This window comes from Tachypleus tridentatus, chromosome 13 (genome assembly GCF_004210375.1).
Source record: "Tachypleus tridentatus isolate NWPU-2018 chromosome 13, ASM421037v1, whole genome shotgun sequence".
In the NCBI taxonomy this organism is placed as follows: domain Eukaryota; kingdom Metazoa; phylum Arthropoda; class Merostomata; order Xiphosura; family Limulidae; genus Tachypleus; species Tachypleus tridentatus.
Window position 1 is genome coordinate 128,169,375 of NC_134837.1, and position 14,144 is coordinate 128,183,518.

At 30.7% G+C, this 14,144-nt stretch overlaps 1 protein-coding gene across 4 annotated transcripts; it reads left to right on the plus strand.

The window, feature by feature from the left end:
• Window positions 1-61: 61 nt before the first annotated feature.
• Window positions 62-13,557, plus strand: LOC143241110 (RING finger protein 11-like). 4 transcript variants are annotated; one of them, XM_076484673.1, is made up of 5 exons: window positions 66-1,113; window positions 1,598-1,749; window positions 8,943-9,001; window positions 10,308-10,384; window positions 10,765-10,903. In XM_076484673.1, exons 1-4 carry the CDS (start codon window positions 997-999, stop codon window positions 10,364-10,366), a joined length of 387 nt encoding a protein of 128 aa, XP_076340788.1. In that variant the 5' UTR covers window positions 66-996; the 3' UTR covers window positions 10,367-10,384; window positions 10,765-10,903. The 4 variants fall into 4 exon arrangements, with proteins under 4 accessions (XP_076340787.1, XP_076340788.1, XP_076340785.1 ...); XM_076484672.1 differs by lacking the exons at window positions 8,943-9,001; window positions 10,308-10,384 and having other exon boundaries at window positions 62-211; window positions 946-1,113; window positions 10,765-13,557; XM_076484670.1 differs by lacking the exons at window positions 8,943-9,001; window positions 10,308-10,384 and having other exon boundaries at window positions 80-500; window positions 946-1,113; window positions 10,765-13,557.
• The last annotated feature ends 587 nt before the right edge of the window (window positions 13,558-14,144 follow it).

Consider the following 14,144-nt stretch of genomic DNA (forward strand, 5'->3'; position numbering starts at 1 on the left):
AAAAGTAGCAAAGTTATTAAACATGTGAATATTCAATCTAATGTATTGAGAACAACACCAGAGGGCGAAAAAGTGTCAGCTCGTAGTCACACAGCAGTTAAATAGATATTACAATGAGTCAGCTGTGTTAAGTTCAAGAACGTTGTATTAAATAGAACTTATGTGATAACGTAATTACTAAAACTGCTGATCGCATATGGAAAGTTTGAAAGTATTGCTTTGCAGGCTTGTGTTTCATTATTCGATAAACTTTAACGTTTTATTGTAAAGATTTTAACCATCAGAGAAATCCTGTTAAGGATAATATATATATAATATGTTGATAAAAAAAATTGAAAACGAAGTTCAAAAAGGTCGAAAATTCTACTCGTGTATTCTAACTTGTAAGCTGTCCTTAGGCTTAGATAACCTCATTTAAAATATTTATGTGAAAACTGGATGATCTAATTATAGTAAGTCGCAGAGATTTCATTTGGATTGGAGATCTTAAAGTTGACCATGTAATTATTTTTGTATTGGTTGCAAAAATGAGGTGATAATTTCCCAAGTTCCTTCCGTAATAATATTGGTCGAAGGAGTATAGTTTCGTTAAATTTTGACGTAACGTTATTATTTTAAATTAGAATAAATAATACTGTACTGATATTAGTAATAATCCTGCTCTTGAAGTAGATATTATCACTATATTTGTTAGACGAATTCTACTTCAATCGTTTCTCTCTCTCTCATTTAGATTTGTAAAGATTTAAAGTACATTTTAAAACTGTTAAGTCAGTGATTCATACTGGAAATCTTAACATGTAAAACTTAAATGTTATTTAACTTTAACATTTAAATTGCCTTTGTTTCTACTTTTGATGAAAGTTAAAAGATAAATGTGGATGGTTGTTATTTCTTAAGAAGAAATCCTAATCTCATCATATAATTGCATTTAATATCAAACAGGCATTTATAACTTTGTGAAGACTTTATCTTTATTAAAACAATATAAAAAATATGGGCAACTGTTTGAAATCATTTGGATCAGATGATGTATCCTTATTGCAAGAAAATAATAGCACTAGTACAAGGGAATCATCTATTGATCAACTTGAAGTTCCACCGTCATACCAGGTAAGAGCTGTTAACATTTGTGTGTGGAATATTAAAAACAAGGTTGCTTTTTTATATTAAAAAATTTGAAAAAAATTAGGTTTTCAAAAATGGTAGTTTAATAAAGTATCGTTTAATCATAATTGACCCTGAAGCCATACTGATTCAATAATGATTTATTTTTTACACAGGATAGCAAGAAAATACCAATAATAGTTGTGAAGATATATTGGCCAAAACTTGATTATTTATATGTAATGTATGAAATTGTAACTGGAACTACTAAATATCCTAATTTTTTTCAGTTTTTGAATTATTTATTGTAGCAAAAATCCTATTTTTAGTATTTTGTATTCTAATTAGAATTTCTTAAATTACTACATAATATACTTAAAAACAATGCCCTAATACAATAGTTTATGCATTTTCAATTAAAATAAAATGAGAACCTGTTGATTTTATGTTTATGTTAATGAAGTTTATATTGAATGGATTATTCTTATAGGAAAGTATTTTGGCTCCAGTTTATCAATCTACTCCAAATGTAAGCCATCCAGTATCTCAATTAACAGAAGAACAAATTAAAGTAGCTCAGCATATTGGGTTAATACAACATTTACCAACTGGATGTTATGATGAAAGCAAGAAAGTTAGAGAGTGAGTTATGAAATAATACTTTTTTGTAATACTGTTCTACAGATGTGATTTTTCTCTGTAGAAATAGGTTCAACTTATTTCAGTCATATAATCTTACTTTCTCACATTCTTAATGTCTTTTTGTATTCTTATGGTAGTATCTTATCAGAATCAAGTTAATCATAAAACACATTATCTTCAGGTAATTGCTTTAGAGGAATAACTTATTGAAAGTCATTCCATTGCTATTAAGAACATTCATCAACTGTAGACTTTTAAACTTGTAGTCGTGAGCTTCAATATTCTCGCATTCTTCACAAAAGCATGGCTATTACAGAAGTGGAGAGAAATGAACAATAGGTTATTTGTCCACTGTCTTGTAAACTTTTACTATTTGGTTACGATATCTTTCCAGAGGAGAAACAAGACTTTCTAAGAGCTAGAATTGTTTTTTTGTATTTACTTGTTTCATTGATTCTAGTTGTTAAAACACATGTTTTTTGGTAGTATTAGTTGTGGATAAACCATTGCTCTGACATTTAAGTGTCGACTATCCTATGTTTTTGTTAATACATGCTTTTATTTTTTTGTGGTAACAAATAGACTTCAGGTTTTTCAGCCTTTTGCAAGTAAGAAATTATCATATCTATGATTTTAGTTTTTACTGTTTGCATACTTCTTACCTCCAGTGCTTCCCCCTAACACTGCAAATGGTTCAAAATCTGACATAGATGGTTTTAAAAAGTTTGCCATTTTGTTAAAATATCTATGCTATATTGATCTTTTAACTGTTGATTTAAAATGAGCAGATAAAGATTTACATATTCGGATATACCTCCTCTTACAAAATAGCCTTCTTAAATAGCTCTGCCTTCTGTTAGCATAGTTTCAATACATGGTGCTAGCCTTCACTTCCCATTTTTGCACATTTACATGTAACTGATCATGTGGCAGCTCTCTACTAGTCGTAGAGTGACACCACTCATATTGTAACTAAAGCCCTCTTTACGTATGCAACTGTTAATCAACTCTGGATTGGCACTAGTACTGTACAGACATGCTGGTTTTTCTTGTAAGTTTGTTGACATTTTCCATTATACTACTGACTCAGGTTTTGTTATTGTGAAAAGTTGCTTTTTTTCCCCAAACTTTTCTGTTTTTCAGAGGCCTTTTTGCTAGTGTGTTGTGAATTCCACTCTATGGCAAGTGGTCCCTGACCAGGTGTGTGTGTGTGTGTGTGTATATATATTTTAAATCCACACTGTTCATCTTGAGACCATGTTTGTCAATTGCATTGTATCCTTTCTTACTACCACTACAGTTTGTTATGCCCTAGTCACTCAATGCCCAGGAGTCCTGTTTATTGGTAATGCATATTCTAGTGTTCATTCATGTTTTTCCACCTTTTGTGTTTGTGACACTGTGGTGATAACTGCTGCTGGGGTGTGATATTTTCACTTTTGATTCCATACTTCCTGGTCTTTCTTTGAGTGCTTTCTGAAGAGGGATAAGTTTTTCTTCCTTTCACCAGTTCAGTGTAGAAATCTAGGTATTTTGTAAGCAGAGAGAAATTGGAAGTTGGTATTTTCCTATACTGAAAGCATATTTCCAATAGATTCATATTTCCCACCCAGCCTTCTGATTTATGATGACATATGCTGTAGGTTTCCTGACCAGTTGCAAAGTGATTAATGATTGCAGGAGTGGGGAAGGCACTGGTTATGATTTGAATGGTATTGCTTTTCTATTGGTGAAGAGCTGTTACATAATTTGCATGTGGATATGCAAACATTATAGGTTGTAGGCTAGTTGCAAGTATAGAAAATTTGCACTGATAGAGAGCAGTGGTGGACGAAAAGCTGTTTTTTAAAAGAAGGAAGCATCTGTTGGAAATAAATTTTCAGTGTAGGAAAATGCTACCTTCTGTGAGTATCCTGTTAAACAGTTTCCTTTATTTTGGCATTGAATGTAGGGAATGTACATATTTGGTTAGTAGGAAAATGGGATATTTTTGTAAATATAGGAACTGATGGGTTAAACTATACTTTTTTCGTAACAGCCTTGGCTAAAACTGCATTTGTGGAAATTTTATGTGTTATGGATCTGAAGGTAGACTGCTGATTTCAATATTAAAATTCTGAAAGAGGGGTTCAATAACCCTGAGTTGGCAAAGCAGAAAATCTAAGGTGTCTTTGCTATGCCTTACTTATCTGTGTACAAAGAAGGCAGTGGTAATCTTGGTGTTTCCATTTTTCTTCTGCACAGATTGCCGTCCAACTGGAGGACAAAACATAAAGATCTCTGGTCAGTTGTTCTCTTCAGTCTTATGAAACCAACCTGTACTGATTTCAGTTGTTCACAATGTTTGAAACAGTTGTATGATGTACATTTCAGGTTTTTCTGTAGAAAATTTGTTGTAAAATAGTTGATTCAGTTACCACTGGTGGAAAGTAGATTGTCATTACTACTCTGGAACACCATTGAATTTATTGATCTATCTTGGCTGTTCCATCCTTTAAACTAAACTAACGTTATTATAAAGAAAAAGTCTTAATTTCAAGAAAAAACATGACAACCTCTCCATCCCAGGCACCATTCTAGTAATCCTTCTCTATACCCCTTTTCAACAAGTTATCCTTTCTAAGGTAAGAATCCCAATACTTACACTGCAAATTTGGCCTAACCATTGGTCTATGCAACAGAAGTATAACCTCTTTAGACTTGTTTTCAATATTTTTGTAAATACAACCTAAAATCCTATTTCACCCTACCACAAGCAACAAGACATTGTTTGGATGGCTTAAGAGACTGACCAACCATTACATCATGATCCCTTGCCTTCATAACACTTTAGGTTATTCCCATCCAAATTTTAATTAAAATTCAAAGTATGATAACCAACATGCATTATCTTGAATTTTTTATCATTAAATCTATCTGCCATTTATCTGCTCAACTCACTAAATGATTTAAATTCTTTTGTAAGTATCTGAAAATTTGAGTAATAATACTGGCAATTACTTGTTATTGATTTAAATACAAAAAGAGCAAAGGTTCTAAAAATTGCCTCACATGTAACATTAATCCAGTTTGACTGAACATTTGTAACAGCTGTCTGTATTCTTCCATCTAACCACTCTTCTATCTAATTAGGTAATTTTCCCCTCACATCTATAGAGATAATTTGTTTTACAAGCCTTTTGTGTTTCATCATGTCATATGCTTTCTGAAAATCCAGGTATACCAAACTTGCAGCCATGCTCTCATCTACATAAATAGTAACCTTTTCAAAGAATAACAAGTAATTTATAAAATAAAAGTTACCTTTACTGAAATCATATTCACTATCCAATAAATTTCTCAGTTTTGTTCAATGTTTTTCTAAAGTATCATTTATTCTTTTCAAAACCTTTCCCACAACTGATGTAAGACTAATAGGCCCAGAGTTACTGGAACAGTACAACCTCCCTTAAAGAGGTAATGAACTAATTTCTAATTGTATGGCACCTGCCCACTATTCAAAGACTTAACAAAAAAAATAGTAGGAAGTAGCTGACATATTTAATCATAACCCTCCTTTGAAACTTGTGAGGAAATATCTGGTCCAGGATGCTTGTCATATTTTTTAAACTTCCCAGTTTTTCTTTAGTAAGCTCATAGTTAATACAGTTATCTTGTTTCCATCTGTCAACTGTACAGAATAAGAAATATTGCTTAAACTTTCATTGGGAAGAACTGCAGAAAAAGCAAAACTTTAATAACTCAACCATCTCATAATCATCAGATATGAGCATTGCTTATCTTTAATGTATTCAAAGAAATATTTTCTGTTAACTTCTCCATATGCAGCAAAACACAACCTAACAGAGCAATGATAATTTGCACCCAGCTGTTCCATAATTTTTACCCTTTCTATCATTTTTGTTTGAAGTTAATAATAATAGCATTATTTCTAGTAGGTTGCTTGATTAATTGGTGAACACCATTTTGAACAGTTTTTAAAATTGTTTCTCCATGACAATTATACTCTAGCTTTTGTCAGTCTGTATACTTGAAATTAAAATTACCTATAATTATGATTTCATTGACAGCTGAAATCATACTCTTACGGTTTCTCTCTAATTTCATCAAAATCATCTTGTAGTCTGTAACCTTTTCCCTTTATATCTGCTAATAGGAACCCAAATGGATTGTCTCCTCCCTATTATCTTTATCTCTGGTTTTAACAGGGTGTAACTTGTATTCTGCATATAAAGCTATTCCTCCCCCTCTGTTTTAGTACTGTCTTAAATAATCTACAATCCTGTATTTAGCCATGTTTCAGTTTTTTTCATGATTTCAAAATCCTCAATTTGTACCAGCACTCTAAAGTCATGTTTTATTTCTTATACTTCTAGCATTAAAAATAGTAACAATTGAACCTTCCCTCAACTACTACTGTATGTATTTCCTAAACTAAACTTTTTTCTGCCTCTTAATCTCTTTGCATTTAGTCAACACTTTCTAATCGTGGTTTAAAACTTCCCTTACAGCTGAGTAAAGAAGCCAGCACCTATCATATTTAAATGTAAATCATCCATTTCAAAAATCCTATTTATTAAAACTGATCTTGTCAAGTCTCATCAGCTAATGTGCTCATTAATCTAATCCTAGCATTTAGCCCTAGTAACCTACTTACATCCTCACAATTAATTCTTGCCAGTATCCCTGACACAATTGTTTTTTCTAATCCCTTTATTAATTTCTTGTACTTGTTAATTAGCTTTACTGATCTACCTTTCTGTACATCATTATCCCTTATGTGTACAACAAAAAAAACTGCATAATTGCTAGTTCTCTATTAGATATCCTGCACTGTATCCTCCACCTGTGCCTGTGGATAGCATCATTTTTTTTCTCCCTATTTACCCCACAGGTTATCCTATCTGCATACATTGTCGAGGGATTGTCTATAACCATAACCTTCTTATCATCCACAATCTTATCTAATCCTCTTGTTTTTCCTTCCCTCCAATAGTTCCTGGTTTACTCAAACCAATGGCTTAAAGTTGTTGCTCAACAAAACATTCATTACAACTAAATCTACTACTTCTACTATTTTTTCTAACTTCCTGTGAAAGCCTAAGCTCCACTTTTAATCCTGCTGCCATTTCCCACAATTTATTGTTCTTTTTATTTATTTCCTTTGCTTCAACCTATAAACTCTACAAATTACATGTCTTCACTACTAGCTTCCTTAAAAGTATGTTTCAGTCTAGTTCCCAGATACAAACCACTCATTACTCTCAACATCCTGTCCAACACTCGTCTTAATCATTGTATTTGTAGCCTGGAAATTAACACTGAGTACTAAATGTAAATATCAGTAGCCTATTGCCGCAAATGTTGTTATTAAGCCTAATGTTTTAGAAGCAAATATAGTACAGTTTAATATTACTTCATGTTCACACTAACTTAATTATTTCTTTAATTTTATAACAGTGACAAAGAACTAGTCTCATAAATTGAATTTAAACTAAAGGATCAAACTAAACTTGGTTTCTCTCTCAACATTGTAGACTAGATGTCAACATTGGTTTTATGCTATTTATGTTTTTAAATGCTGTTTTTTTTTTTTACCTTCACTTCCTTCTATGTATTCTACTACATTTACCTTTACCTTATTACTGGACTTTGGCACAGATTGCCTAGCTGCTTTGTGCTATAAAACACTAAATCAAATTAAACTTGAGCAAATGATAGTAATTAAAACAGGAAGAGAAAATTAAGCATTTTTTATGTGGTATTTGTTGAATAAGACAATGTATTTAACCTACTTTACAATTTACTAGCAAGATAAATTACAGCTAAGCCTGAAAGTAAAATTACACATCATAAGCCTAATCTAACATTATTATAGAAATTATTCTATTAAGCTATTATTTAAAACTTTAATCCTACTATTTTTATTTACAACTCTTACTAATTCCATTTAATCTTTTGTCATTTAACCCAAATCACTAGAAAAGATAATATTCAAAAATATATAACAGTATATCTTTCCAGTGTTCATCTCTCTTCCAGAGCCTCTTTTATTTCTTGTATTAGAAAAAAACAACAATTGAATAATATAACCATTTTAAAATTCATATATCTTAAGCACAGCTGTAAAAGTTTAAAAAATGAAAAATAAACTTTTAACTAACCACTCTCCTTAATGTTCAGATTGACAGTTATCTCAAGTATATTGTAGATGTTTCATGCAAGTAAATTAGGGACAGATACAAGGTAAGAACTTTTTGAAAATATTCACTGTGATGATAATTGGTTTCATCATCAAGATTTATTGACAATTGTACAATAGCAATACTATAAAAAAAGTATTTTTAAACACTAATTTTAAAGTTTGTTCTTTTGTTATTCTTATCTGAAATAGAAAAAATGTGATTGAAGTTTTCTTCATGGTTCCATTCTTGATTGCATCATGAATTTTGGTGAACTGCTACATAATAAAACTTGGTTAAGGAAAAAAAAAAGTTTCATTAGCAGTGTAATCAGATTACTGAATTTGCAGTTTATGGTACTTTTGGGAATTTTTTTGAGGATGAAGAGGCAGCAGAAGAACAAAGAAAAATGCCAAAATACAAAACAAACTTTATTGTTCTAATGTAGACCAACCCATGGGGCTTTAGAAAGTTCCATATTTGTTTTTAAACACAATGAAACTTGCACTACAGCCAAAATCTGCTCTTGAACCTGTTTTATTCCCTGATGGGTAATAGATAGCCTATTGTATTGTGGATATATTTCTTATGAATTGATACAAGGATTTGAATGTTCTTATTGGAAGTTGTATGTGTGGGTTATTTCCTCTATTGTTACTTTGTCTTGTGTGCAGGTTTACTTTTTCTCTTGCTCTACAATGATTTTGGTCTAGCATGCTTCACAAGGGAGTTTGGCAACTGTTGAAATGCATTCTTAACTTTAACAATCTACAGACACCAGGGAACTGTTTGGTTTGTCAGGGTTGTCCTTACTTATTATTGAGAAATGCAAATTAGGTCTTATTCTGTCATTTCTATTAGAATGGTTATCATAACTGAAACATTTACTCTTGACTGTTTTCAGACTTCAAAGTTGTAAGATTCTGAACAGTACTAAATGTTTTTTTTTGGTCTATATAGTTATAATGTGTTTGGAGTTGCATGACTTTATCAGGATTAATTCTCTTATAGGAAAGAAAAAAATGTGAGTTCAGATGTTGACCTTGTTCATGTAGTTAAGTATGTTACAGGTAAGAATTCATAGTAACCTGTACATTACTTACTATTACATGTACATACACTTAGCTTCAATAGAAATTGACAATCTGTTACCAAAATGTAGAAATTGGGTTTAACATGTGCTGCATTGAATAAGAATGTTTTAAAATTCGAACAAGAAAAACATGATGACAGCAAACTATTTAACGATAAACTTACTAAAACATATCAACCCTTAAATGACAGCATCATCAACTAATGCTGCTACCTACAGCATTCCTGTTGTTTAAGGGTTATTGATGATTTAGTGTTATATGAGTTAATTACCCAACAGTAACAGGTCAGCAACAAAAAATCAGAACTGATGAATCAGTTAATAATAAAGAAAATATACATGAAGTAATAAAAGTAAGAAATGTTTTTATATATAAAAAAAAAAAAAAAGTCTAAGGTTCAAAGAAACCTTTCAAAGCAGAAGGGAATTAACAAAACTCTTACGTGGAGTGAAACCTTGATCTTGCACTTTGAAGGTCAGTTAATTAGTGTTTTACAAAAAAAAAAGCAAAAAAAAGCTGTCATTCTTAAGACATAGTTTTGTAGTTTTGGTCTGTTAACATGTTCAGCATAGATGATGAAAAAGGAAGGACTGAACTAGGATTTCTTATGTTTCTTGGTTACATGTTCAATTTGGTTTTGTAGTGGTGAAGGCACTTTGTTGAAATATAGTAGGCTGTGTTTTGTTAAATGTACATTTTTTTTAGCTTTGATTGAAACAGGTCAAATCTGAGGAATGTTTTAAATATAGTTTGTTAGTGCTATTAAACTACATTGAGATTATTAGATGCTTTTAAGAATGCAACTTAACTTTTTTTTTTTTTTTTTTTTTTTTTTTTTACAAAAGTTGAAATCATTAAAAATGGAATGTGATACAACTGTAAAAATCATCTATGGTGTGCTTTGTAGGAAAAATCATTTGAAACAGAGAGAGTAATGAAGGAAGCCTTACTGATTAGGAACAAGTTTTCTGTTTAAAAAAGTGAGATAAAGAGAAACTTGTATTTTTGTTAAAATAAATAATACTGACTTCATATAATTGTTTTTAATCCTTATCCTATTATTTAACTGTGTTGGTTAGACTGTCGACTCTTTTATGGTGGTAAGGTAATTCGATAAAATGTACATTTTATCTGATTATGAAACCCTCTGTTATTTTAGCAAGTATTTTAATTTTTTTTAGATAATAGTTTCAGTGTTTTGGTTTGTATTCCATCCAAGATAAAGTATTATATTAGGTTATTGAACACTTCTATCCAGTGTTTCCTTAAAACTGTATAATAGTTCTCTGGAATGACAAAGTTTGGAACCTAGAAACTGAAGTATCTGCATCCCAATTGTAAGAAAAAGATGACTTACTGGTAAATAGTTAATTCTTTTCATTTGTAGTGGTTAATAATTGATTTAAATATGGTAGTTTTAACTTCATACAGTTAGTTCCTTATAAGTGAATTATGTCGACAAGTCATTATACCATTATAGTTCCTTATAAACTTGGATATTTTATTAGAAATTCCACCCCACTATCCAAACTTTCTTAACTTAGATTTTTATTATTACATAACAAGTATATTTTAGTTCTAGTTTATATTAATAACTTCTGATTTAAGTGAGCTAACTTTATGGATTGGAACTGAAAATATAAGTTAAGTCATTTGGTATTTTTATGTGACACATTGACTTGTGACAATCAAGTAAGTAAATTAAACATTTGTAATTCTGATCTGTTGTAACTTTTCAGGTGTGTAATCTGTATGGGAGAATTTGTCATTGGTGATGCCATAAGATATCTTCCCTGTTTACATACCTATCATGTGACTTGTATTGATGACTGGTTGATGCGTTCATTTACCTGCCCTTCCTGTTTGGAACCTGTGGATGCAGCTTTGCTGACTACATACCAGCCAAGTTAAAATAACATCTAAGAAGGTTGAGCAAAGCTTCGAGACAAGCAGTAGGCTGGAGGAAACTTGTAAATTTTATATTGTGGATTGAAAATTAATCTCTGCCTGCATGAACCATTGTTTTTCTTTGAAATAAGATAAATTGTAGGTAAAAGGTAGAAAACTTTCCACATAACTTTTGCAAGTCAGAACTTGTTAAAACATTGATATATATATTTTAAGAAGCTAGCTTGTCAGTTTGATTCTCACACAGGATCATGAGGTTTTGTGACTGTAATATCTGGACTAGGATATGCTAAATATTTATTTTAATTTCAGTATTCAGAGGACCTAGGATTAGAATCTTCTGTATTTTATGTGGGATTGTTAGATATGTTTTGCATCAGTGAGACATTGATTCTTGTTCACTTCTCAACATTTCTGAGCAGAGTGGTGATGCACCTTTTCTGATCTCTCTTATCAGTATTGTTAATTTACTCTTAATCTTTTTCAGGCTGAGAGGACAAGTTACTTGGCTTATAAACATGGAAACCAAGAACCATTATGTTAAATATTTAAAGAAATGTACCTCTGTAGTTGGACCTACCCTTAGGAAAAATGTAGGGTAAATTGGTATGATAATTTTAGGTGTTACAGTTCCTGTCTATATTTTACTGAACATGAAATATGTGTGTGAGGGAGCTGGAATTTTAATGTGAGACTTTTTAAGACTGCATATGTACTTCTAGGTTCTTTTAATTTGTATTATGTTCCTTTAGGTTGTATGTGAACTTCTTAAACAGTATGTAAAAACTTTAAAGTACAGTGGTTTAAAATGTTTAGAAATTGGTGAGGCTTACTAGTCCTGAAAAAGTAATATAATCAGGAGTTGTTTTGGTTTTAAACTGTTACAGTAGTTGGATGTTTAATGAAGTGGGCCAAAGTGCAGTGCCTTTGTGTTTTCTAAAACTGTTGGTTGATGTGCTTTAAGTAACCATGACACTAGTAGACTCTTATTTACAGTTATGCATCTTTTATAGCAAGTGCTTATCAAATACACATACAGAGGAGAGAGAGAGAGAGAGAGAGAGTGTGTGTGTGTGTGTGTACATGCATGTACGAGCATGTTTTTTAATGGAATATCAGCTGTGGTCTTGAAATATAAATGTTAATTGCAGTTAGATATAGAGAACCTGATTCATCTAATATGAGTGATTACATAATTTCATGTGAAACCAGGAAGTGGAGTTGTTTAGTAAAACGTATGTAACAAAACAATCAAATCAGATTTTTTTGAGACACGAAACTGATTTCAGAAAGGCACAAGTATATATTTCTTGTATCTTGTGTGATGATCCTTCTAATCATATTAACAGACTTTTATTTTTGCTTTGTTGCTTTCATGCATTTAAATTAATTTAAGTTTTTAATAATTTAATAAATCAGTTTCTATTCACTGGTTTCAATGGAAAGGTTTTACAATGCAATATATCTTCAATAATGTTACATGTATAGCATTTGTTGTTTTTGTGAAACTGAAATATCTAGTAGTCACAAATAGTTGATATTGTATACCTTTTTAAATCTATACAGTTATCTTTTGAAGTGTTTTACAGTCTTCTGTTTTTATTCAGTAAATCCTACTTCATATTCCTTACTCAATATGTCAATAGTTATATTTGACATTCCCTATATCCCATTAAACTGGAATATTCAGATTTGAAATCAGTCCTGAAAAAGCTATGTACTGAGTTCAAACTAATGTTGCTAAAATAATTAAAATGTTTTTTTATTGTTTATTAGCAAGGAACAGTGGTATTTAAACTAGTATAATATATATTTTTACAAAACAAGTTTCCTCTTTAAATGTTGAAGATATAAGTTTGTAAAATATCTGCATATAATGTTAAACTCTTAGAATGAAATTAAGGCCTATAATTTTGTACTGTACAGTTAGATGTTGGCTTTCTTGCAGTAGAAGCTGAATATGTAATTGTTGTTGGATGCAATATTCAGGTGGGACTTTTTAAAATGTGATAGTTGTACAATAATTTGATTTGAATTTTTATTTAAGGGAAATCTTTGTTTAAGAAACAAACGAAAATGTAATTTTAATATTTATTAAAATTGGTGAAAACAGTTTTATTTAGTCAGTCAGGGTTTGTGTGTACTTGCAAAGTGTTTAAAACAGTGTTACAGACTACTAACAATGTATATTAGAAAATGAAACAGGTTTTGTAAAGTTGAGCAGTTGTCCATTTTAGAAACTTGGTCAGAGATGAGCTATTGAAAACATTACACCAAAATATAACTTAAACAGTTAGTCTGAAGGAATGGTAAATACTTTAGAAACGTTGTTCCATTGTGTATATAAACATCTGTTTCAGAAACATTAAAAGTCCTAGTACTTTTACTTACAGTTTTCATTGTGAATCGTAAGTCAGTATGATCCATCTTAACTAAATATTTCCATGATGTGACTTTAACTTCTATAAACTTTGTAAAAGAAACAAATGTGAACCACTGCATTATTGTTTGCTATTGTGATATATTTATTTGAGGGAAGAATTGTCTAAAACTAATGTTTTGTTTATCAGCTTTTAGTCATGTAAGACAATCGTTTTTTTCTTCATAATAAACTGAAGTATTAATAAGGTGTTGCATACATTTTAAATAAAAACTGTTATAAGTATCACTGACAAACGTAATTTTACTAGCAAATGACTTGTAATATTTTAGCCAAGTAAACCTAAGTTCTAGTAAAGAATGTGTAGTTACGTTAATAACGGAACTTTATTTTTCTTGGTAAAGTGCACAATATTTGAATTTGCATCAGAAATTAAGTTACAAAAGGTCAGCTCGCTTGTGAAAATTTAAGCTTTGCACAAAGATTGGGTTGAATTTATAGTGTTAATAAAATTACGGACATAATTTTGTCATTTATCTGCTTCTATAAATATGGATAACAGTTGGACAAAGGATATGCTCAACTATACAACCTTTAGCCCTAAACAAATCTTTATTCACAGCAATTAGAAGCCTGACCAGCAACTTTGTCAACTGTAATGTAAAATAAATCGTGTTCGAAGATTTATATCCGTTATTGGATGTTTTGCCAGAAAAAAAAGTCAAAAGTCGTTTAGTTACAAAATGCCTACAATATTTTAATTTATAGGGAAAAAAGATACTTGTGGGTTCGTAAAGACATTATTTAACATGTTTAATAACGAAATGTCCT

Coding starts and splice junctions, on each gene's coding strand:
- LOC143241110 (XM_076484672.1), top strand. CDS start 997: ATGGGCAACTGTTTGAAATCATTTGGATCAGATGATGTATCCTTATTG. Junction 1,114..1,597: donor AAGTTCCACCGTCATACCAG/GTAAGAGCTGTT, acceptor TTATTCTTATAG/GAAAGTATTTTGGCTCCAGT. Junction 1,750..10,764: donor GAAAGCAAGAAAGTTAGAGA/GTGAGTTATGAA, acceptor GTAACTTTTCAG/GTGTGTAATCTGTATGGGAG.